Source organism: Nipponia nippon, unplaced genomic scaffold, assembly GCF_047370975.1.
Source record: "Nipponia nippon isolate SJK-2023a ecotype South Korea unplaced genomic scaffold, ASM4737097v1 scaffold_9, whole genome shotgun sequence".
Taxonomy (NCBI): domain Eukaryota; kingdom Metazoa; phylum Chordata; class Aves; order Pelecaniformes; family Threskiornithidae; genus Nipponia; species Nipponia nippon.
Window position 1 is genome coordinate 35,561,859 of NW_028262413.1, and position 23,138 is coordinate 35,584,996.

Sequence of the window (23,138 nt, forward strand, 5' to 3'; positions counted from 1 at the left end):
AAAAGCAAGAAAGCTCACCTTGCTGAAGTGCAATGCCAATATTAGGATGTTTATGGAAACAAAGAAATAAATACTGTGCAGGCAGGTTGGGGCTCGGCTTTTTAAATTCTGTGTCATTGGGTGGACTTAACTAAAATCTTTTGGTTTATATGCATGTGCCTGTATTCATAGTGTTAATGTATAGTGTTAAATGTATCCTAAGCCGTAGCTCTTTGACTGCTGTTCCTTTTAACTTAACATCAAACAATCAACAAAATTAATTTTTTTCAATGTACCTTTGTATATTCTCAGTTTTTCCCTCCAAGGAAATTCTATCTCTATAGAGATAGAAGATTACTCTCTTTCTGTTTTAGTTCTGAAATTTCAGATGCATTTAAGCAGCAGCGAGATGTTTTGTTCTGGCTTAGTCCCGATGCAGTAAACGATGCGTACATGTTTGAAGCCCCAGCTGTTTTGTTTGTACTGGGTAATATGGTTGAAGATGGACCGTTCAGAGGAGTCATTACAATTTAAGCAGGAAATTGTACATGTGCATTGCCCTGTATTGCTTTCATCCTCTGGGCCTCTTTGTCACCTCCTGTAGCCTTCCACATCTCTTATAATCTTTGTGGCATTTTTGTCTAAGCAAAAAATCTCACATTACTCCTTTAGGCCATGCTTGTGGCCTTATTGTATTAATTTGTTAACAGAATCATACAGAGAAAATACTCTCTTCTACTACTTAATGTAAGTCTACGTTTACTTGAAATATTACACAGATAATTTTGCCTCTTTACTAACTGTACTTTCATTTAGCCCTTCATGCCTTTTTTTTTATCCACTAACATTTAATGCTGTAACTGATCCTCTTTTTACCTCTGAAAATAGGACAAGGATAAGTACCAGTTTGGTAAGACAAAAATATTTTTCCGGGCTGGTCAAGTAGCCTATCTGGAAAAAATAAGGGCAGATAAGTTGAGAGCTGCCTGTATCCGCATCCAAAAGACGATCCGAGGCTGGCTGATGCGAAAGAAGTACGTGCGTATGAGGAAGGCTGCCATCACCATTCAGAGATATGTCAGAGGGTACCAAGCACGATGGTAAGCAACACTCATGGGAAAACCCACACTAGCCTCAATTCAGATCCCTTTAAGTAGGACATTTAAATGTGATAGATTTGTTCCCTCCTTCCTATACTGGCTGAGAGGAAAAGATTTTCCAGGGAAGTGAAGGAAATTGAATATAATGAGTGTGTCTGTCGTGCCTGTTTTTGACCTTCCTGAGAGGACAGTAGCACCCCGGCTTAGAACAGTGTGTCGTTAGTGGGAGAGGAGTACAAGTAGTACTAGGAGATACGTTGCAGGTGAGGTAAAGCAGGACTCTTAGCTGAGTCCTTATTGCCCAGTTTCCATGTGCCCTCCCAGCTGGGTCTGTCTGTCCTGCTGGAGAAGCCATTCCTCATCCGGGGTGCGGCTGTGAAGGGAGATACATCAGTCATAGTCATTTGTTTGGATTGACTTATGAAGGATGGCCATGGATGGGCCAGAGAAAAGGGTAGGAGTACAGGCGGTATCGTTGAAAGTCAAGGTGGTTATGAAGACTAAGAGTCAACCTTCGGAAAGAGGCTTATGACAAGATGCTTTGTAATTGTCTTGCTGAGAGGGCCAAGAATGAGCAAACATTTTCTACAGGTTGAGGTTAGGAGAGGAGATCTGGAAGGTGGCATAGTGGAAATAGCTTTAAAGCTGGAGAAAAGGTGATGAGAAATTAAGCTGAGTGTATCTTGTCAGTTCTATAGCACAGTTCTTAGAGGAAGTGAAAACATTTCCCCATAAAACCTTGCAAGGTTTCTGTTAATTTGTCATTCTGTTGTACTGCTGTTCAATAGAATAGCAAGCAAATATGCTGTATCACTGACAACATTAGGAAGAAACTGAAGTAGAAAATGTAGCTCTTGAGAAAGAGGGTAAAGTTATAGGATGTAAAAAAAAAATAGATGGAAAAAAAATATTCAAGCACTGGAAAATAATTACAGATATTTGTAATCTTTTTCTTGCTTAGCTATGCCAAGTTCCTGCGGAGAACACGGGCTGCTATCACTATTCAGAAGTTCCAGCGCATGTATGTGGTCCGCAAAAGATACCAATGCATGCGAGCTGCTACTGTTGCTCTTCAGGCTCTCCTAAGAGGTTACATGGCCAGGAACAAGTACCAAATGGTAAGAAATCATGTTTTACTTCTTCACTCTAGCTTTATTTCCACATACCTTCAGGATGAAGCTGCTCTGTGGTGTCGCCTTGGGAATCTGAAATGTTTGTGTGCATGCTGTTACACATAATGGACAAACAAAATATCACAGCATGAATTGAACAGCACCTGGAAATTAGAAAAATCTGATAGTGCAATCAATGAACTTGTCATTTTAGAGATATTTACATTGTCATCTAATTTGAATGTACCTAGACTTTCAGTGCAGTTGGTGAAGAATCTAACAGATTTACAGCATTTCTCTTGAGAAAACTTTTTCATTTGTTATATAGATTGTCGAGGCACTTAAAATAAGTACTGAAAATGGTCTCATGTGAATGTACCCCATGAGTCCAAATCAGTATTGCTCACATCAATATACGTATGTGATGCACTACTATTCCTATTCCGTCCTAATTTCAGTGGTTCTGAAATGGCTGATGGAATATACTGAAGGAGATTGATGTTAGCAAAGAGATACCCGCAAAAATAGGAGATTAAAACTTAAGCATGGGGCGGGGAGTTGTTTTTTTTTTTTATGTATTGATGTTGGTTTTGTTTTGGAGAGAAATTGATATAACCCTGTCCTAGTGATACTGATAATATTTTCCTGATTACACTTGATAAAAAATAAAAATTCAATTGAGAAATTAGAATTTGCTCTTCAGTGGTTACAGGGCTGGAAACAGAATTATGATTCAAATGGTTAGACTAAAAAGTGCCAACATGTTTCATGGCACTTTTGTCCACATGAGTTATTTTAACTAGGCTCAAAAGTCAGCCTACATTTCACTGAAAAGTTAGCCGAGAGAGTTCTGTTTTTTCCCCAGCAGGTAGATATTGAAGGCATATAACCAAAAGCCAGCTAATGCTTATGTTCCACGTGTTTCTCTTTTATACTTGAAGTTTCTGTATATTTTTCGTTTGTATTAAAGTTGCCTACAGAGTCACATGTGAATGTGTCTATATTACAGCATTCTAACATAGACTAACCAGAAAGTTTGAAAACAAGTAATCCCTGATAAGAATTTCTAAGGCGTAAGATCCCCATGCTTGACTCAGCTATTCTTTTGTGTGGGTATCTACTTGCCTTTTTATTGGAATTCTTAGCATTTTTATTATATACAAACCATAATTTATGTTGTGAGATTATGTAAGGTATGTTTTTAACAGTAATCTGACAGATGTGACAAAGCGAGACGTGGGTCACAGCAATATGTGGACTAAAAGCCATCCTTAGGAAAACGGGAGATGAGCCTGTATGCCTGAAGTTAGTCGCGTGAGTGATACACACGGCATCTGTTCTGTAGCACAGAGTTTTATAAACCTGTTCTATTCCCTCTTAATAGAGATGGCAGATTTCTGGAGGGGTCCCCATAAGGGGTGGTCAGACTTGCCTGTCAGGGAGCATCCCCCTTGAGCAGTGAATTGTTCACCGCAGTAAAACATGAAGTTCTGACAAGTGCACCTGTGGTGTGCTGTGTATACATTGTCCTCCTAAGGTGGAATCTCATGGAAGCTGAGATACAGGATGGCCAGAGAGAGAAGCACAGGCTCTGCATGCTGTGGGCAGGTAAACACAGTTGTTCTGAAGTTCATGATGATTGCAAATGAGTGAAACCGAAAGGCTGCCCTATGACAACACACTTGGGCTGAGCCTTGACTCTGTAAGTAATACACGGTACACGTGTTGTTCGTTAGGATTGTGAAAGGTACCTGTTGTTGTTGTTGTTAGGGCATGTGTTGCAGTCACATGACTAATACAAGGAATTTAAAATGGTTGAATCATCTATTTCACACATCCTGGGGAAAGCTTCTGCCTGAGACATTGCAATGTGCTTCTCAGCTTAACAAGGAGTTTAATTCCTCCATAGCTTTAACGTGAGCTTTCCTGGGAAATACCTGGTAAATTAAGTAACTTTTCTGGTACGCTCACCTTGCGTTGGAGTGGCCTGTTTCCTCACTGGATTGCATGGGTGTGAGAATTCACTGGCAGATGAGGACCATCCCTGCGCGATGGAGGTATTTTATGGGACTTGTTGCTTTCAAACTTGAGGTGAAAATGCTGTTGAAAGCTAGTTGTTCAGGCACCTGCGGGTAACCTGAAGGACTGTTCCAGGAAATGTGTAAGAAGGAAGCAGGAGGCAGGAATGCTAATTGCATGGCACGCAGTCAGAAGGACTTTGGCTTTTGACCTTGCTGTACTTTTGAGAGAGCTATTTCCTTACCTCCATGTGCTATTTAACCGAGTGCTGGTATTTCAAGTCTCATTTCTTCTTCAGAAATAAATGCTGAGGGAGAAAGTTTGTGTATCTTCTAATCTTGTCACTTTGCTAGTGAACCTTTTAAATTCATTGATCTGGAAATGTAATGCTTCTAACAGATTTCAGTTCCTTTGCTAAGAAGTATAAAAGAAAATAAAATTATTGTTACTCTACTAGTTTGTCTTATCACCTTTGTGGTAAATTATTGTAAGAATGTGGACAGCATATGATCTTAAACTGTTTCATTTTCAGAAGCTTTATTAAGTGAACTCTAAAGTTCTCAGAGTCCTGGAAGCCTTGTGGGTTTGGGCAGGCCCTCCCAGCATAGCTGTGGTCTGCTGGAATTCAGGTGCTCCGGAACTGGGGGATCTCTGATTGAATCAGTGGGTGAAGGATCCAAAACCAAGTAGTAGACTCTTCCTAGTGGAAGTCTCTGGCTAACACACTGATGAAGGTTGCTGGCATTCTTGACTGCTTTTCATTGAAAATTATTTTTAAAAAATTATTACGATTTTTTTTTTTTACACCTCAAAGCTATGGTTGAAATTTCTGCAATGAAATAAATTGGAATTATTACAATATAAAATTTCTGATTAGAATAAATGGAGATTTTTTCATGCTGGCAAGTCTAAGATATGTCAAAAAAGGGAAAAAGAAAAAAAAAAAGAAAACTGATTGGAAGATTGGAACTTGTAGTTTGGTCAGCTAGACTATGGCTGCTGTTTTTAACATCTACTGCAATTTACTCTGGGTTCTAGCGTGTAATAGATGCATTGCATATCAAGTGTGGTAATTTTAAACTTTGTACTGATGAATGCTATGCAGCATATGTCAATGATTCTAAGATGTTTCAAGATAAAAGATATGGTAAAACCAAAAAGGATTGTATTTGTAATCTTGTCAACAGGTACTATATATATTTTTGTAATTAGCTTGGATCTGACATCAACACAAAGGAATGCCTGGTTCTTCAGTGTGCCTCCAGTTCTTTCTTTCCATGTTTTTCCTTCTACTTCCTTTTAATTTTATTCCCTTTCATCTTCCTTATTCCTGTCTTCTTTTCCTCTTCTTTTTTGTTTAAATTAATTCCATATTCATTTCTTGTTACTCTTCACCAGAAGTTCCTCTTTTCAGGCTAAGGTGTCTCTATGTGTACATCATCGTTACACCTCACATTATGGAGTCTGTTTAACTGAGCAGGTGTAGTTTGCAACTCTCATACTCCTTGCGGTGTTTTTTCTTAACTGTAGATGCTTCGGGAGCACAAGTCTATTATTATTCAGAAACATGTAAGAGGTTGGCTGGCTCGAGTGCACTACCGTAGGACCTTGAAGGCAATTGTTTACTTGCAATGCTGTTACCGGCGCATGATGGCCAAGAGGGAGCTAAAGAAACTGAAGATAGAGGCCCGGTCTGTGGAACGCTACAAGAAGCTTCACATTGGCTTGGAGAACAAGATCATGCAGCTGCAGCGAAAAATTGATGAGCAGGTAAAAGCTCCCTGGCCTCAGGGAAAATATTTAGAAACCTTGTATTACGTTTCTCGGTAGCACTGTGGGCATTCACAGGAAAAGGCACTGAATTTTCATTGTAAGGTATCAGTTCTCTTTTCTGCTGAAGAACATTAATAGAAAAGAAAGGGAGGCCACAGTAGAACTAGAACAGTAAAGCACCATTTGTGTCTCTCAGCAGCACTGAGAGAAAACATCTGCTCCCTTGATGTCAGTATTTCATTTGAAGCACGTCAGTTGCTCTGTTTAAGGGGAAGGTGAGGTGATCATGTTTGATGTGTGTGGGCTCCCTCCCTGTCTGATTTTAGCTTGGGATGTTGACGTGCAGGCTTAGAGACTGGTCTGTTCTGTCACCTCGTTAAGCAATTCTGCAAAAAACAGACTGAAACTTTTTGGAAATGAGGGAGCTGCTCTTTTGCTCCCGTGTCTGGGTATATTCTGTAGGGAACTAGAAGGCTCCCTTAAACCAGAACTTCTCCAACAGCTGCTATGTCTGTGTTGTGTTTTGCAAAGAACAAAGAGTATAAATCTCTGCTGGAGAAGCTGAGCAACCTGGAGATCACGTACAGTACGGAGACAGAGAAGCTGCGGAGTGATGTGGAAAGGCTTCGGATGAGTGAGGAGGAGGCTAAGAACGCGACCAACCGTGTCCTCAGCCTTCAGGAGGAGATTGCCAAGCTCCGGAAGGAGCTGCACCAAACTCAGTCTGAGAAGAAGACCATTGAGGAATGGGCAGACAAATACAAACACGAAACCGAGCAGGCAAGTATGCAGTCTCGGATGCGTGAGAAGATTTATAGGGGCCTGATGTCCACTCAGGTTTTGTCCAGGCTTAGCTGCTTCAGTCGCATGGCTGGTATTTTTACAGTATTTTTAAGCAATGTTATACCTGTGCAATCCTAAATAGGCTTGATGCCTATATAACTACACCTATGGTAGAAAAATATACTAAATCTATATATTGTATGGAAATACATGTATTAAATCTATGCAGATTTTGATATTGAAAGTATTTGCAAATCCAAATACTTAAGCTTCCTCAATTAGTCAGAGGTAGCGCATTCACAAAAAGAAATCATTTTACCTACCTGGAGAGTGTAATCACATAGATATCAGAAATCTGTCCCATACACAGTATTCAAAGGTACCTGCTTATATCCTACCTAATTTAAACAATTAGCCTACTAAACACATGTATGTGCACACAGTCTAGTTCAACAGGTTTTGCCTTACCCCTCATCTTTGCTTTAACCACAAACATATCAAACAGGTTGTTTCCTGTCAAGATTACTTGCTGATAACAGTGCAAGTTTCGAATATTGGTAGAGCCATTCCATCATTATGTGATGCTGCAGTGATACACTTCAAGATCAGATAAACATAAGGAAAATTATTAATTGATTAAGCAAAGAGAATGCCTAGTAACCATAATTGGAGACAAATGAGTAACTGGCAAACCTGGGCACAGTTAAAGTGGCACAACTTTTGGGCAGAGGCAAGGTGTTAGATTATGGTGTTACCCAATGCAATGGAATACACAACAGAACTACCAAATTTGTTCCTATTTTAGGAATATTTCTATTTTAAGGAATAAATTACATCTTTGGGACTTTACTGAAAAATATTGTGGCACAATAGAGTGATTCAAGGCAGTTTTGGCATCTGATCAGAAATAGAGTGCAGAACATACAGGGAAATCTGCAGTAGGACATATTTAAGACATGTAATTTGGGAAATGAAGATGTCATAACTTAGTTCATTGATTTCATTCTCTGAGGAAAAGTTTAAGTATTTGAACTCTTACAATGAGGATGTAGTTGCTGTTAGAGCTTCTGATGAAAGATGAACTGCATTCTGAGTCAAATATTTTATTATCTCTGTAGCTGGTATCGGAGCTGAAAGAGCAGAACACATTACTGAAAACAGAAAAGGAGGAGCTGAACCGCCGCATCCATGACCAGGCGAGGGAAATAACAGGTTGGCTCTGTTCTCTTCACTCAGGTTTTCTACTTCATGTTACCTTGTAAAGCAACACTCTACTGCATAGTTTGGGCTAATTTGCCTTAGTTTGCATTCCTTTTTAGTTTAATGGTTTCATTTCTTTGTTTTAAGAACTCAACGTGCGTCAGAATTATTTACTATTTGAGTTTCCATGAAGTCCTAAGGGTTTGGAGTCTTTTTGGTGAGAGTGACTGTTACAAAGTGTTTTACTTTTAAAAAGAAGGGTCTGATATTTAATACAATTAATCTACTGCAGCTCTTCTGGCTGCTGTGACTACGTAGACAGCAGCCAGAAGAGCGTAACTCTAGATGTGAAGGCTGTGATGGAGGCAGCTGTGATAAGGAGGGTCAGTGTGCTTGAGGCATAAGGCATCTCACGTTTTGCTTTTTTCACAACGCAGCACTGGGCTAGTGCCCCTTCTTCCTCCCTCCTGGAACTATTAATGCAAGGTATTAGCAGAATAACTAACTTGACTGAGTGAACCCTTCTGTGGTTACCACAATAATGCTTTGGTCCTTCATATATTTGGCTTAACATTTGCCTACAGAAGCACAGATAGCACACACCAGCTTCAAAGAGCAGACTGTTTCACCATCTGTGTTCCTGGTGCAGACACATGCCTGTACCTCCAGGATGGATGCACTGCATGGTAGGTAGAACTGGAGTTCTCACTTTGGATTCCTGTTCTCCATGGCAGAAACGATGGAAAAGAAGCTAGTGGAGGAAACGAAACAGCTAGAGCTAGATCTGAATGATGAACGGTTACGGTACCAGAACCTGCTGAATGAGTTCAGCCGTTTAGAGGAGCGGTATGATGATCTCAAGGATGAAATGAACTTAATGGTGGTAAGTGGCTAAACATCTGAGAAATCAAAAGCTGTTCACAAATGTGTTTAGGCAGAATCTAGTGGTATAAGTTAGTAACTGATTCTGCTGTCAGCTGTGTGGTGGTGACCTGTACCAGAAAAGAGAATTTGTCCTTTTCAATATTGATTAATTAGATCAGCTCAGCCAAAACAAATACATTTAAAATTTGTGGTTGATTTTTTAAAAATTTTATTTTTATTTTCACGTTTGTGAAGCAGGCTAAATTTCTGCTGTGACTTTGCTAGTGGTATTGCACGTGCCGTCCACCCTTATTTTGCCCTGAAGTTATTCACATGTGCTAGGGTTGTTTGTACCACGTTCACCCAGTGTTAAATTTTAAATAGTTCTAGGAATATTTTATGTGTCAGGAAGAAAAAATATTCCTCAATACAGTATCTGGGAAGTTAGAGAATTGCTGCCTGTGCTTCCTGTAAACCGAGCTTTTCTTTCCCACAAAATGCTCTGTTGTTGCTTGATTCTGCTTTCTGCAGCAATACTTGATGGTGTGTAGGTTCTGACCTGTCTCCATGGATTTGATTGTGAACTACATCTCATAGGCTTTAGGTGGCATGAGAGACTAGAATCAAAAATCTTTTCTTATAAATTTTGATAGCCGTGAAATAACACCAAATATTACAAGCTAAATTGTAGTTTGTGAAGAGACAGTCACAGGGAAAACCATATAGTGGTATTGATTTGTTTCGTTTGCACTCCAGAACATCCCCAAGCCTGGACACAAAAGAACGGATTCAACTCACAGTAGCAATGAATCTGAATATACTTTTAGCTCCGAGATCACGGAAGCAGAAGACTTACCAGTGAGGATGGAGGTAATGTTAAAAAAACCCCACAACTTTTCATTGGTCAGTGGTTGAACTTATTCCTATCTCTTTTTTTCATACGTGCTTGTGAACACCTTATCCTTGTATTGAGATATCTACTGCTTCAATCCAACTTTTTCCATTTCCTTTTTGAAAACAGCTCATTCTCTAGGTAGCTGGGGTCCTATGTAAAAGGACTTTGTGAAAGTATGCTTTGAATTCTTCTGTATTACAGTAAGCATGGACTAGATACTTGGCCATCCAGTTGATTTGCATCTGTAAAACATTTGCTTGCCAGTGTTTGTAAGCACAATCACTTTTTCAGCACAAAGTGGGAATTCAGAAAACCAGTGAGACTTCCTGAGAAGTCTGTATACTGTATATTCAAGAATTAAAAGTGGCAAGGTGGCTAGTCACATTCTTAGTAGCTACATGGAATGAGTTCCCTGTTAGGGGTGAGAACCTCATGTTGATTCATTTTTCCTCTATTTCATAGAGACGAATAAAACTCCAAGAATGTAGTATCCCTTTGCATATGCAGTGATACAAATCCCAGGGTATTCAAACATTTTCGGAAGGATGACTCTCTAGATTCATCTAATGAGTAATAATAATGAATAATTTGTGGTGCAACTCCAAGCCATTCTTAGTATTTTCCAACATAACTCCCCCTTTTGGCCCCTCCCAAAGAAGTGGGACTGCTAACACAGCAGAGAGACATCAGGTTGGTGGTCTGACTGTCCTCGGCAGTTTGCAGATGCATTCTAGAGATCTTCTTACCTGTGAGCCATCGCACAGCTTACTCCATTTGCCCTCTGTCTAGGTTAGTTACCTCCCCAGTTGCTTTTTACAGGCTGTCATTACTGTTTTTGAAAGCCTCTGCAAAAAATTATTTTCCACTATGGATGCAAATACCCTGACACATTGATGCTGACACATATTCATAATTTACCTTCCCACTTATATTTTTCACCTTGCATAACGGTTTCAGAAAGATGCTCCTACCTTTATGGATGATCAGGAAAAGGACAGTGCAACTACACGTGATTGGATTTCACATACAAGCCAAATGTCATCTTTTCCTTTGGCTAATAAACTTACTGAATTGCTGTTCTAGAGCCAGTTTGGGGTTTTAGAATATAAATGAAAAAAATAAACTCACACAAGAGTGTGAATAAATGCAGCACTGAGAAGATTAAATCTGTATTTGTTTATCCCCTTAAGATTTCAAACTCCAGTTTGACTCTAGACTAACAATGTAGATTAATGACACAAAACCACGTTAAAAAAATAGGGTCCATCTCAATACGAACCAGTAAAGCCAGAAAACTCAAAGTCCGTTTTCTTTTTCCTGAGCTGTTGGCATGGTTTATGACTCTTCCCCTCAACAGTAAAAAGAGAGGAGGTGGAAATGGCTGTGCTTGCTTGTCTGCTACAGTCATTAATATTAATTTTCTCGTTCCTTTTCTAGGCTTCAGAATTTTATGGTGCAGTTCATAGTAAATGCTTTGATCTCCTTGCTACATAAAGTACAAAATGGCCGATGGGCAATTTCCGATGCAATTTCAAATTACAAACGCTGGTCCTTGCCCAGAAAATAGTGAGAAAGCTAGTGGATTAGGCCCAGAACAGGCTGTATAATTAGAATAGTAAAAGGAAAAAGGCATAAAATATATCTTCTGGTAGCTATTTATGTCACATCCCACTAAATTAACCTGTAAATCTACAATCAGCAGAGATATTTCTCCATAGCTGAAGAACTTACTGTAGAAATAATTTCAAACTAAAAAAAAAAAAAAAAAAAAAAAAGCCTCTCTTTACAGTTGTTTCCAGGTGAGTCTAACCGTAGACTTTTTTTCTCTTCTCCCCCTCCAAACAAGTAAGAATAAAAGGTATGCTTAATTATAGACCTCCTGTCTGCTAGGTAGTCTGTAGTGCTTTCTTTTGCTAGGCTTTAGGCTTAGATACGTTTTATACTAGTAGATCCTTTTTTAAAATAGCATTTGACAGCTGATGAAATATTTTAGATGCCAATAGTCAACTCTCAGAAACAAGTAACGTTTCTGTGTTCCTGTCCTTCCCCAGTCTGTTTCCCGTCTTTACTCACTGTAGTGCTTCCTTGCGATGTGGAAGGGGAATACTTCTTGACTTTGTTCTGTTCTTTCTAAAGCAGGAACCAAGTGACAAAAAGGCACCATTGGATATGTCTCTGTTCCTCAAGCTGCAGAAACGGGTTACGGAGCTGGAGCAAGAAAAGCAATCCCTGCAGGATGAACTGGACAGAAAGGAAGAACAGGCTCTCCGTGCTAAAGCTAAGGTGGACTCCTTCTAGCTGATCAAATGCTGACGCCAGAGTATCCCTTCTTGTGAAACAGTAGCTGTGTGAATGCTGACTGGATTTTACTAAATCCTTATCTTCCTCTAGTACCTGCTTTATTTAACAAGTTTTATCCCTGGTGCTTAGTACTAGGGACTGGTTATTTAGTTTTCCAAGGTCTTTGAGATCCTCTGATGGAAGTTAACAGGAATAAAAAGTGCTTGGGACTTTGTGTAAAAAAAAAAAAAAAAAGTCATTTTTATTCAGGAATAGCAATATATAAATTCTACTTACATGATGGGGAGAATGAGTAATTGTTCATTTTAGGCAGAACAAGAGCCAGGATACAGAGCCAAAGTGTTGGGATTAGACATGCTTAGCAGACTTTATTTGAAAATTTATTCAAAATTCTCCTCTGATTTGGCCTCCTTAAGCACTTATAAAAATATGGAACCAGTTTTGGCAATTGTTTCTTATTATTCTTCCACCAGTGAATTTCTTGAGCATCCTGGCATTCATCCTGCTCTGTTTCGTTACCAGTGACAGTAGTGTGATTTGTACATGATTTTATTTATATTAACCAACTGTGTGTCATAAATTCATAAGTAAACTAAAGGAGACAATGTCAATATTCAAAGTAAAGCACTCAACAGTACCAGAATGAGTGTTTTCCAATTTTATAGGAAAATAATTTCAGCTCCCTTTCCTTTTCCTGCCTCAACTAAATTAAAGAATAGAAGGGATTGGATGTTTATTTTTCACACTTTCCTGTATTCTTTCATAGGAGGAGGAAAGGCCTCCAATAAGAGGTGCAGAGTTGGAGTATGAGTCGCTCAAGGTAATTCTCAAAAGGAGGTTTCTGTTATTTTCTAGTGAGAATATTGCCACCAATTGTATGTGCTGGCATAGAAAATTACATCAGCCCTCCTGTTTCAGAATATTAACTAGAGAAACTAGAACAAAAATTCCCCAGCAATCATTTTATTGTAGGATTATGCTTTTTGAGGTGTAGAATGTGTGGCTGGGGCTGCAGAACAAAAAGATCTCCTAAAACAGGGGGAGTTCTCTGTTGAAACACTTAGTAGAGCTTGCAAGTTAATTTGAGCAAAAATACGGTGATAAATGTAGCTTTCTTTTCCAAATACATTATTTAAATGAATGCATACCTTAAACCACTAAAACTAAAAATATTTCCTAATATCACTGAATGATGCAGAATCTTCTTAGCCTGCTGACCAGTATTCATTGTGAACTTTATTTTTTTTGTTAAGGGGAGAATAAGAGGAAAAGAAGATTGGTAATTTTTTTCCCATCAAATCTGTATGATTCATGTATATGGGTTCTGATTTTGCACTTCAGACAGAAGGTTAGCCCTGTTAGTGAAATCCTCCCAGGCACTATTCACCGTAGTCAAGAGGCCAGGGGTAAGGGAGACATTGATGGATTTGTTGCAGTTACTCATTGTTTTTACCATTTCTATCCATAGTTTTGTACCTGTGGTTTATAAGCACGTTGGAATGCTGCTGAGTGACTGAATTGTCCCTATTTCTTACAGCGTCAAGAACTTGAATCTGAGAACAAAAAACTGAAGAATGAGTTGAATGAGCTGCAGAAGGCCCTCACAGAAACGCGATCTCCAGAGGTAACTGCTCCTGGTGCCCCTGCATATAGAGTCCTCCTGGATCAGCTGACTTCAGTAAGTGAAGAGCTTGAAGTACGCAAGGAAGAAGTCCTCATCCTGAGGTCTCAGCTGGTTAGCCAGAAAGAGGCTATTCAACCCAAGGTAAATAATAGTCAGCAGATGCACTGTGCGGTAAAGTTACATTGCATCACTGACGTGCTTTATTTAATTCAACAGCATGCTTGAAAAGGCAGAATAAAATGGTCTAGGTTAGAAAGCCTTTCTAAGTGTAATCCATTGATCCATTGTTAGTGCAGAAACTGCAGCAGTCCGAATTGGGAGATTCTTTTAATAAACCAATTTTGGGTTTGTCTGCCAGCATTCATGTAAAGATACCGTACTCATCACACCAGGCTGGCTGATACCAATGGTCTGGCCATGATCTCCCCAGACTCCTTTAACAATGCAGAAATACTTCTCATTTGGAGCAGTATCATTTCTCTAGTAAGTATGTAGTTTGACTGGAAAATTTACAATAGTTCTCAGGAATTTGTTTTAATTAATGGTTCAGTAGGATGTACAAGGAACAATTTCTTTTAAGTCTATGCAGGGTCATAGATAATTGCAAATAAATAACGTTTCATAAAGATGACCTATGAAGGTAGATAAATTCCATATTATTGCTTGATAGGTGCTATGTGGTTTTGATGAGAAGAGTAGATTACAACCACTGAAATGCATGTCTTCTAAAAAGCTCTGATTCTGGTGAGATACTTGGGGAAGTAATAGCTTTGAAAATAAGAGTCATTAAACCTGAAAAGGTATCACGTAAATCCAGGAACTAGTCATTTCCACTGAACTGAGCTATCTAGTGTTTCATAACTGCAGCAAGGAATGAACAGAGATGTCATCTTTCCTTTGCTACTGCAAAGTTATGCTCATATTTGTCCTAAATAAATTGAAAGTCTGTGATGCATTAAGGTGTATATATCTTGTTTAAAATTATTAACTATAAAGAAAAAAAACCTCATTTTTCTGTAATACTTAGAACATTGTAAATAAATACTTGAATAGTAAATCCTTGAATAACTTATTCTCAGCAATGGTGGGATGCGAGTGTTGTTTTTACAGCAGTTATGAGTATGAGGGAAATAGGAAGGTGACCTGTGGGATGGCTAACAGCCAGTTTGCAGATAGCTTCTGCTTGTTAGGTTGGACAGCTGCAGCACAGACAGATTTTTTTTTTTAATGATTTGTTTTTCTTCTTTCTTGCCTACCAATTTGATTGCCAGGAGGATAAGGTACACATGTTTTTTCTACAGTTATAAACCAGAACTCTTAAATGCTAAAAAAAAAAACCCAACCTTACTTGAGCTGTCATTTCCTTGCCTCTCATAAGTAACCTACGTGTATTTGAAGTTGTTCTTGCACTTTATTTTGCTGTTATTGAAAAACCTTTCCCATTATCCTATGTCCCCCATGTGCCCATCTTCCTGCTCTGCACAAGGGAACAAGTTACTTCAAAACAAGCAGACGTAACAATTTTGAACTGTTGGTTTACAGTAACCTGAACATGAAAGGAAAGATTCAGGAATTGGTCTAGCCAGCTCAATCAATGTATCTTGCTGAGTGTATTAGGAGAGTAAGAGTAGCACTGATTCAGGAATCAGATCTCTGTTAACTTGCAAAATCCATGAATTTCACTTAAAATATATGAAGTGAGGAATGGACCTTATTTATGAGATTTGAAAGACTACATGTAATGCTGTGTTTAAGAAATAGTAATAGAATTAAGATTGCAAAATTATGCTTCTTCAGTTTCAGTATTAGCAGCTGTTCCTGGTGATTTGAAATAAAATGCAAATTCATCATTTCATGAAACTTATTTTTGTTTCTTTTACGTGATGATCAAATGAAAAGAGGTTAACACATGTACCCGCTTATTATACAGACTGATATTTGACCATGTTGCATGCATTCATTTTAAAAGATACACCAAATGGATATAGAAATTATGGACCAACCTCCTGCTCAGCTACCCACGCTAATTTTGATGTGACTACTCAATGATTAGTGTTCCATGTGGGTGAAGTGACGAAAACATGGATTCAAAGAACAATTACGTTGTTAAATTTACCCTGGAAATCATCATTCTTTTTCCAGAATACCATGACAGATTCTACAATCCTCTTGGAGGATGTACAAAAGATGAAAGACAAAGGAGAAATAGCACAGGCATATATTGGACTGAAGGAAACAAACAGGTACAAGTTCTCTTTTTTACGATCACTTGGGGTCTGCTGTGACACACCGTATCTATCATATTCAGTAAGTTGCACCCATGTAAGTCTAGATGTTTAGAGAACACTTGTAGTTGGGGTTATAATTTGATTTGATTAGTAAAATTGCTGTATGCAGTATTTGAAAGGATTAGGAAACGATGGGGAAATGCAAAATCAAGCTTCCTGGATTTACATCTTCTTAGCCTTTAATTGCTACATTGCTCGAACTGAGTGCCATTCCCCATGCTGGTTTTTCACCTTTTGTCCAGCAGTTGTCACAACAGTCTGTCAAAATACAGTTATTGTGACAGCATGAAATGCTGTAACCAGTTGGGCTAACACCAAGAACTGAATTTTGTCATTAAGAAGAAACACGTATAAACAAGAAGTCATTTCCTAAGTTGTTTTAGAGCATTGTTTGTTGTTTCTCTTTTATAGTAACTGTAATTTAGTGTGTAATGTCCTTAACATGTCATCTCATCACCATCACGTATCTCTCTTGTATTTTTTAAAAACTTTTCTTGAAAGGCAATCTCCCCAGGACTATCATATGCTGAATGAGGACGGAGAACTTTGGCTGGTTTATGAAGGGTTAAAACAAGCCAACAGGTTACCAGACTTCTCAGAACGTTTTTTTTTCTTCATATGCATCTTCTTTTCTAGCTAACTGTGCCCCTTGCTATGGGTTTGCTTTAGCTACAGTATTTCTATTGCTTTAACAGTTAGAAAAAAATTTGTGAATTTTACAAATCAGAGTTTCCTCAAGCTTAGTCCCCAAACCTTTCTACTTGTCAAGTTTTATCATTTAAAAAGTTAAGATGGCAGCAACAACTAGTACATAATTCATAAGCATACTTAAACAAAAATAGACTGTAAAATACCAGGAGCTCCACAACTGGAGAAGATTTGTAGCCGTGTATTAGTTGTCTGCCTTTATGTCGTGTATCAAAAGTCACGTCCCTTACAGTTTTTCAGCCTAAAGAAGTACAATCATTTCAGTAATAAAACTATTGTTTGAGTAGCTTCAGTGTACTCTTAACTTTCAAACAGTTATGGGTCTGACTCTCCTTGTTGCGACTCAAGTTCAGTAAATTGATCATTCTTCTCCCACGTCTCTCCATGCAAGATTCAAAATGTAAGACACAAAATAACCAACAAACAGAAGTAATCTTTAATTCATCATGGCACTGTTCAAGCCTCAGTGCAATCACTGCAGTCTCTGCAAAGACTGCATGCCGGTCATGCAATGGGCAAGACTCGCCTTGTTCTGGGTCTGTGCGCACGTCTGGGCCCTGTATCCATACATGTGTCCCAGACTTCCAAAATGGTTCCTAGTCCTGCACTGGCAGGGCTAATTCAATAGATCAGCAGTGCTGATCATCTTCAATATACACATTTGGCAGTAGTAACTACAGAAGGAGGTATTTTGCAATGAATGCTACTAACTAAAGTCTTTCCTTTTCTTGTGCTAACAAATTCTACACCTAACATTGTCTTGTAAGCCTCTGAAGCTCCAACTTAGAGCAAGTGTTCTGCAGAGCAGGATGTGAGTGTTTGCTCTGCGCCTCGTTTCTTGTCCTAGCACTGTAGAGACAAGAAGGTTTATATTAAATGGCAGAGCAATGCAGGTAAATGACTATTTGCCCTTGCGTGCTTGATCAGTCTAGTTACTAATAAATGTGCCTGCCTTATGCATATTTAAACCCTGAAAGATTGTCTAATTGAACACTAGTAGTCAGTAGTAATGTAATTTCCTCTGTGTGTGTATGAACGAAATGATGAGTCAGAGCACTTGGACAGTGCCTTGCAAGCAGGAGTAGATCCCCACAGCACTGCTTGGCAGGAGGCTGGTACATGTTATCCCCATTTCACATGAGAAGAATTTGAGACGTGATCTGCCCAAGGGGAAAGAGTGAGTCAGCTGTGAGGATAAAATACAGCTCCCGGATCCCAGCCCTGAGTTTGGTTCTGTTGTTAACCTTTCGTGCACTAATGACAACCCTCTGCAAAATGTTGGTTTTAATGTAAAATTGAAGATTATTTATGTGCATTTGCAATTAAATGGTTTCTGACTGAACAGAGTTAACTCTAAAAAGATTTTTCTTTGTTAATATTTCAGGGTCCTAGCTTAAGTGAACACACTGTCTTCTTCATCTTACACAGTTTGTTTGATTTGGTTAGAGGTAAAACCTCTTTAAAGCCCCTTTAAAAGCAGTGACAGTCTGTGAAGACTTAGCATTACATTTATTGCCACATGTTCTCAGTGGCACCATACACAGTATGTGTTCAATCACAAAGGAAATGCAAAGCAGTGTCACAATTAGTTTCTCTCCACTTTTTGATCATGCAAACTTAATTTAATTAGAAGGCATACTGAAGGGTTTAAAGAGTACTCTGCCTTCTTAATTTTCCTTTGCAAGCCATGGCTAATTGTTCCTGAGCAGCAGCTAAAGCTTTACACTCCCTCTGAGAATTGGGGATGTAACTTTCCAAGTGTGTTCAGGCAACTGTTGCTCAACTTATTTAGGCTACTGGAGTCTCAGCTTCAGTCGCAGAAGAAGAGCCACGAGAATGAACTGGAATCGCTGCGAGGTGAGATCCAGAGTCTGAAGGAAGAAAACAATCGCCAGCAGCAGCTCCTAGCCCAGAACCTGCAGCTGCCTCCAGAGGCCCGCATTGAAGCCAGTCTACAGCATGAGATCACCCGGCTGACTAATGAGAACTTGGTAAGGGAAATGGTGCTGCCGGAGCGGGCTAGGGGACTTACAGACCTCCTGCGCCTGTAAGTTCTCACCAGTTTTCAGATGGCAACCTCCTGCAAAAAATTGCCTCAGTTCAGTGTTTTTTTTGTAGGTAAGCTAATGGGAGAGAGACTTATGATTGGTGATGAAGTAATAATGTTTCAGGGAATTTGTTCAACGTTTGTGGCATGGAGAAAGCTCGTGGATCCCAGCTTTCAACTGATAAGTTTAATCATTGCTAAATACAATGATTGATATCCAGGGAACTCATAAAAAAAATAGTGCCACGTAGTGGTGTTTCCTCTGAACTATATTAGTTTGTTTGTTTATTTTGTGGAAAAACTGTGATGTAGTTCTTCAATTATTTAATGTCTCTTTTCTTCCCGTTTCCCTCCTCCCTGCCTGAAGCTACCCAGATAATCCTCTCTGTTATGAGCTCCAGCCGTTCAGTATGTTTTGAGGAAAGAAATAGTTTCAGAAAAATAAACTTGGTTAGAAGTCACTTAGCTAATAATTGCTATTCCTTGTTTACTGCACAGCATTTTTGTATGAAGGAAAGATGAGGTGAAACTCCTTACCTTTCCCTGCAAAGGAGTATGTTCATCATGTGCAGGCTGGTTCAATTCTGGGGAAATCTCCCAAAGAGGCCCATGTTGGAATATCGTTGGCTTATCACTGTTTATTGGTAAAGGGAACCATGCTACTTCAGGGAGAAAAATCCTAGCTCTGAGTGTCATTGGTTCCTCTAAACAAGCCAAGGTGTAGTCTTTCCTGCTTATGTATGTTACAGAAATTATCACTGTTGAGCTCTTGTCTTAGTACCAGAGGCTTTGAGGAAAGCATCAGATAATTCAGTGAGTAGATCTTGGAAAACTGATTCAAAGTATATTATAAGTTTGCCTCAGCAGCAGCTGTCTCCTACTGGCAAAGGTAAATGGCGAATGTTTCCATCTCTGACAGGTCCCTCCTGCTGCTTAGTTGTATGTTATGATTTTTAGCCTTTTTTTCCCCCCCAAGAGACCTACTCATCACATTCTGTGTTCCCAAGACAACACAGAGTCATGTAATTACATCCCAGAGGAGCTCTCTTTATTTTCAAATACAGTGAATGTAATTTTACTTGTTAAATATAGACTCATTCCTTAGTATTTTACTTCTGATGTTTTGAGTATTGCAAGTCCACTCCAAGTTGGGAATATGCTTCTTTTCCACTCCCAGCCCTAGAGTGGAAATAATTTACAGGCTTTCCAGATGTAATATTAGAATTGCAGTATTCACTGCAATCCCATCTCAATTAGCATAAGAAAATATCCTGTCCGTGTTCTCAGAAAGGTTATATTCCAGGCTTTCACAGTATTAGTACTGCCCATTTTTAAAAGATCTGACTGTTCTGCAACTCATCTACACCAGCTTCTCTCTGGGAGAGGCTGGAGTGAGCACCACACCTACGGACTAGACTACCTAAAAATTAGAGATTCTTGATCTTGTTTTAACCTGATTTCATTTATATAGTGGTTACTGAAGTACCAGTGTCTCAAAGGCAGGGGAAAAACTATCCTGTACCTATTTTTACAGTTTTATGAGGAGTTGTATGCAGATGATCCCAAGAAGTATCAATCGTACCGGATTTCACTTTACAAACGGATGATTGTATGTAGATCACGTGAATCCTACTTCTCTGTTGTCTCGTTCGCTATTTCTGGAGCACTAATTGAAAAGCAGGCTGCCTCCCTTTCTCCTTTTCAAAGGAAATCCCCTGCAGAGAGCTTCACGATGCCAATTACTTCCCTCACTGCTTTTTTTTGTTAGTCGTCTTAGTGTCCTCTGTGTAATCTCTGTCTCTTTTGATGCACAGTTTTGTTACTAATATAAGTCTTGCACTGTGACCAAAGCAGTTTCTTTTTGAATAGTACTTAAGACTGCTGTGAAAAAGAGGTACATGATGCAAAAGATGCTCAATTTTCAGAACCACTTTTTGCTTTGAAACTTTGATACATTTAAATTCAGTTCAGCAAAACAGAGGCTTAATCATACAGATACTTACAAAGGTGAATAATGCCTGCAATTGTGAGTAACCCGGTCTTAGCCTGAATTTATTCATAGATCTCCTTACAGTGCTGACATCTGGAATGAATAAATCTATCAGAATCTAAATACATAACCTTTTAATATTTTTCAAAAATGCAAAGCCTGAAGGATAACATTGGAAATAATACTATATTTCCATAATAATTAAAGATAACAAATTGAGATAGCACCATATGTAATCTTGAAAGAATATAATTTATGAGACTCCAGATCTTAATGAGATGTGAAATCTGTCCAATTTAGAGGAACCATAGAAAGAACTTTTTTCCTCCTCACAGATTTGTTGTTCAGAAATCGTAGCCCTTTACTGATATTTTCAAAACAGTCTGTTGGACTTACATTTTTTTTTATTATCAATTTCAGTAGAAATTATTACATCTGATGATAAGTATATTGTGTTATTAATGGGATTTGTGTTGTAATATTGAACACTACTCTGAATACGAAGCATGGCCTTGATTCTGTTTTTTCAACAGGCCTAATATCTTACTGCTCCAGTGTATTATATTAGGTTGTAAACTCTTTATTACATGATTGAGAGCAATTTTGTGCCTAATTCAAATTTGCTGCACTAATATTTTTCAGTACTTTGTGTACTGGAAAGGTGTAGTTTCCCAGATGATGCTTTTGATGGAAGGAGCTCATGGTCCCTTATGTTCTTATCAGTGCTATGAAGAATCATGCTTACAAAACAGCATTTTTCTTTTAAGCTGCTTTCAAACACTTAACCTGGAACGGCTTTCAGGTTTTTTGAGCTTGAGGTTTTGCTTCCTTTAGAAAGACTTCCCCCTTTTTAATTACATGATTATTTCCTTAATGCACTACCATAGATCACAGAATTATTCAAAGATAGGTTTCTGGGGAGTGCTCCTTTGAAAGAAAAATACAGCTTTCTTGCAAGAGTAGGACTTTTAGGTGCTACGTGTTGTTCAGGTACAGAATAAAAAGATGTAAGATCCCAGTTTCTGTCTAAGGAAATGTGATGACAGCAAGCCATAGGGAGATAGCAGAGAATTACAAGTAATGTTGTATGTTTGGATGTTTGATAATTTTGGTAAATTTGAGTGCAAGTTATGGTCTTTCTGCAGATCTCTCTCTTGTAGGCTTATAAAATGGATAGGTCTGAAAAACGAGTCAGTCCTGAAGGCATGAATAAATGATGCAGAAATACAGGCTAGCTGTTAAAATAATAAAGAAAATTATTTCCATGAGGCATTTAGAAGAGCAGAAAGGAAGCATTAGGGAGATGTGTTTGCAGCAAAATGTCTTCTGCCGTAAGAGCTGACCCAGTTCAGAGTGTCTGCAGAATATACCTGCCTAAAAGCTTTGCCTTTGTCATGCTGCACATAACTTAATAATATTTGCGATATTTGGCTTGTGTTATAGGCAGTGTACCAGTTTGCAAACCTCAGCCAGAGGATGGCACCACTGTTCAGCTTTCCTCACCGCCTTGTAATTCTAACAGCACTGATTTTGTCTCTGTCACATGTTATGGTACTTTCTCATATCTTAATCTTTCTCTCATTTTAATTCACAGGATTTAATGGAGCAGCTTGAAAAGCAAGACAAAACTGTTCGCAAATTAAAGAAACAGTTGAAAGTATTTGCTAAGAAGATTGGTGAACTTGAAGGTACTTTTATATTTTGAGAGGAAGAGAAAGATTTTGGTTTACTTTTTGTGATCCCATTGTCATCGTATCCATCTGTCTTAGCGGTCAGGAGGGCATGAAGTCTTCAGTAGCATTAGCCTCTGTTAATTGATTCCAGAAACAGGAGATGCACTCAGAGCTCTGCGTGTTCCTTTATAAATCTTCAGAATATTTGTCATATTTTGAAGCCATGAGTAAAAGGAGACTGATGTTTCTCTGAAGGCAGAAACCAGTGAAACATAAAGGAATGTTACCTGGCCTATTTGTGTACTCAAAGACAGAATCTATTTTTATAAAGACAAAAGCAATAGTAAATATGAACCAGGCAGAAATAATTTACCCAGTTTTCCTTTGTGAGTTTCTGTATCACTGGAGCCAAGAATGCTGAGACTGTCTTTCTCCGCTTGAGGTTTCCTTTCAGAGCTGCTGGTCAGACTTGAATATGAGAATGCTGAGATATGAACTAAGCTATTTATGAGTGTCAGAGTGAGTTGCCTTAGGATCTTAGGACTGGTGAGACTGAGAGCTTATTATGTCTCTGCATAAGTAAAGTAATTTTAATTGCTAAAAGCAATTAATAATGTTATAAAGTTGAAGTATTAATTTGTTTTTAAATAATCCTGGTCCTAATCTTTCAGAAGCTTTTTATGGTCATCTGCTTCCTCCACAAACAAGCTCACTGCCTAATGAGTTGTTTTATTGAGTACTAAGATTGAAATTAGTAATGTGTAGTCTTCAGTGTTTGAAAA

The 23,138-nt window shown here is 38.6% G+C and overlaps 1 protein-coding gene across 8 annotated transcripts in view; it reads left to right on the plus strand.

The window, feature by feature from the left end:
- Nucleotides 1–23,138, plus strand: part of MYO5A (myosin VA) — a 103,971-nt gene that overhangs the window by 68,620 nt on the left and 12,213 nt on the right. The window contains exons 19-33 of one of the 8 annotated variants that reach the window (XM_087743869.1): nt 868–1,079; nt 2,041–2,197; nt 5,741–5,980; nt 6,515–6,763; nt 7,885–7,978; nt 8,701–8,849; nt 9,587–9,700; nt 11,862–12,008; nt 12,793–12,846; nt 13,564–13,791; nt 15,793–15,893; nt 16,440–16,520; nt 18,439–18,637; nt 20,228–20,302; nt 22,278–22,371. In XM_087743869.1, the coding sequence (XP_087599995.1) occupies nt 868–1,079; nt 2,041–2,197; nt 5,741–5,980; nt 6,515–6,763; nt 7,885–7,978; nt 8,701–8,849; nt 9,587–9,700; nt 11,862–12,008; nt 12,793–12,846; nt 13,564–13,791; nt 15,793–15,893; nt 16,440–16,520; nt 18,439–18,637; nt 20,228–20,302; nt 22,278–22,371 (2,194 nt within the window). The remainder of the gene's footprint in view (nt 1–867; nt 1,080–2,040; nt 2,198–5,740; nt 5,981–6,514; nt 6,764–7,884; nt 7,979–8,700; nt 8,850–9,586; nt 9,701–11,861; nt 12,009–12,792; nt 12,847–13,563; nt 13,792–15,792; nt 15,894–16,439; nt 16,521–18,438; nt 18,638–20,227; nt 20,303–22,277; nt 22,372–23,138) is intronic. The other 7 variants (XM_087743870.1, XM_087743871.1, XM_087743874.1 and 4 more) reach the window with 7 other exon arrangements.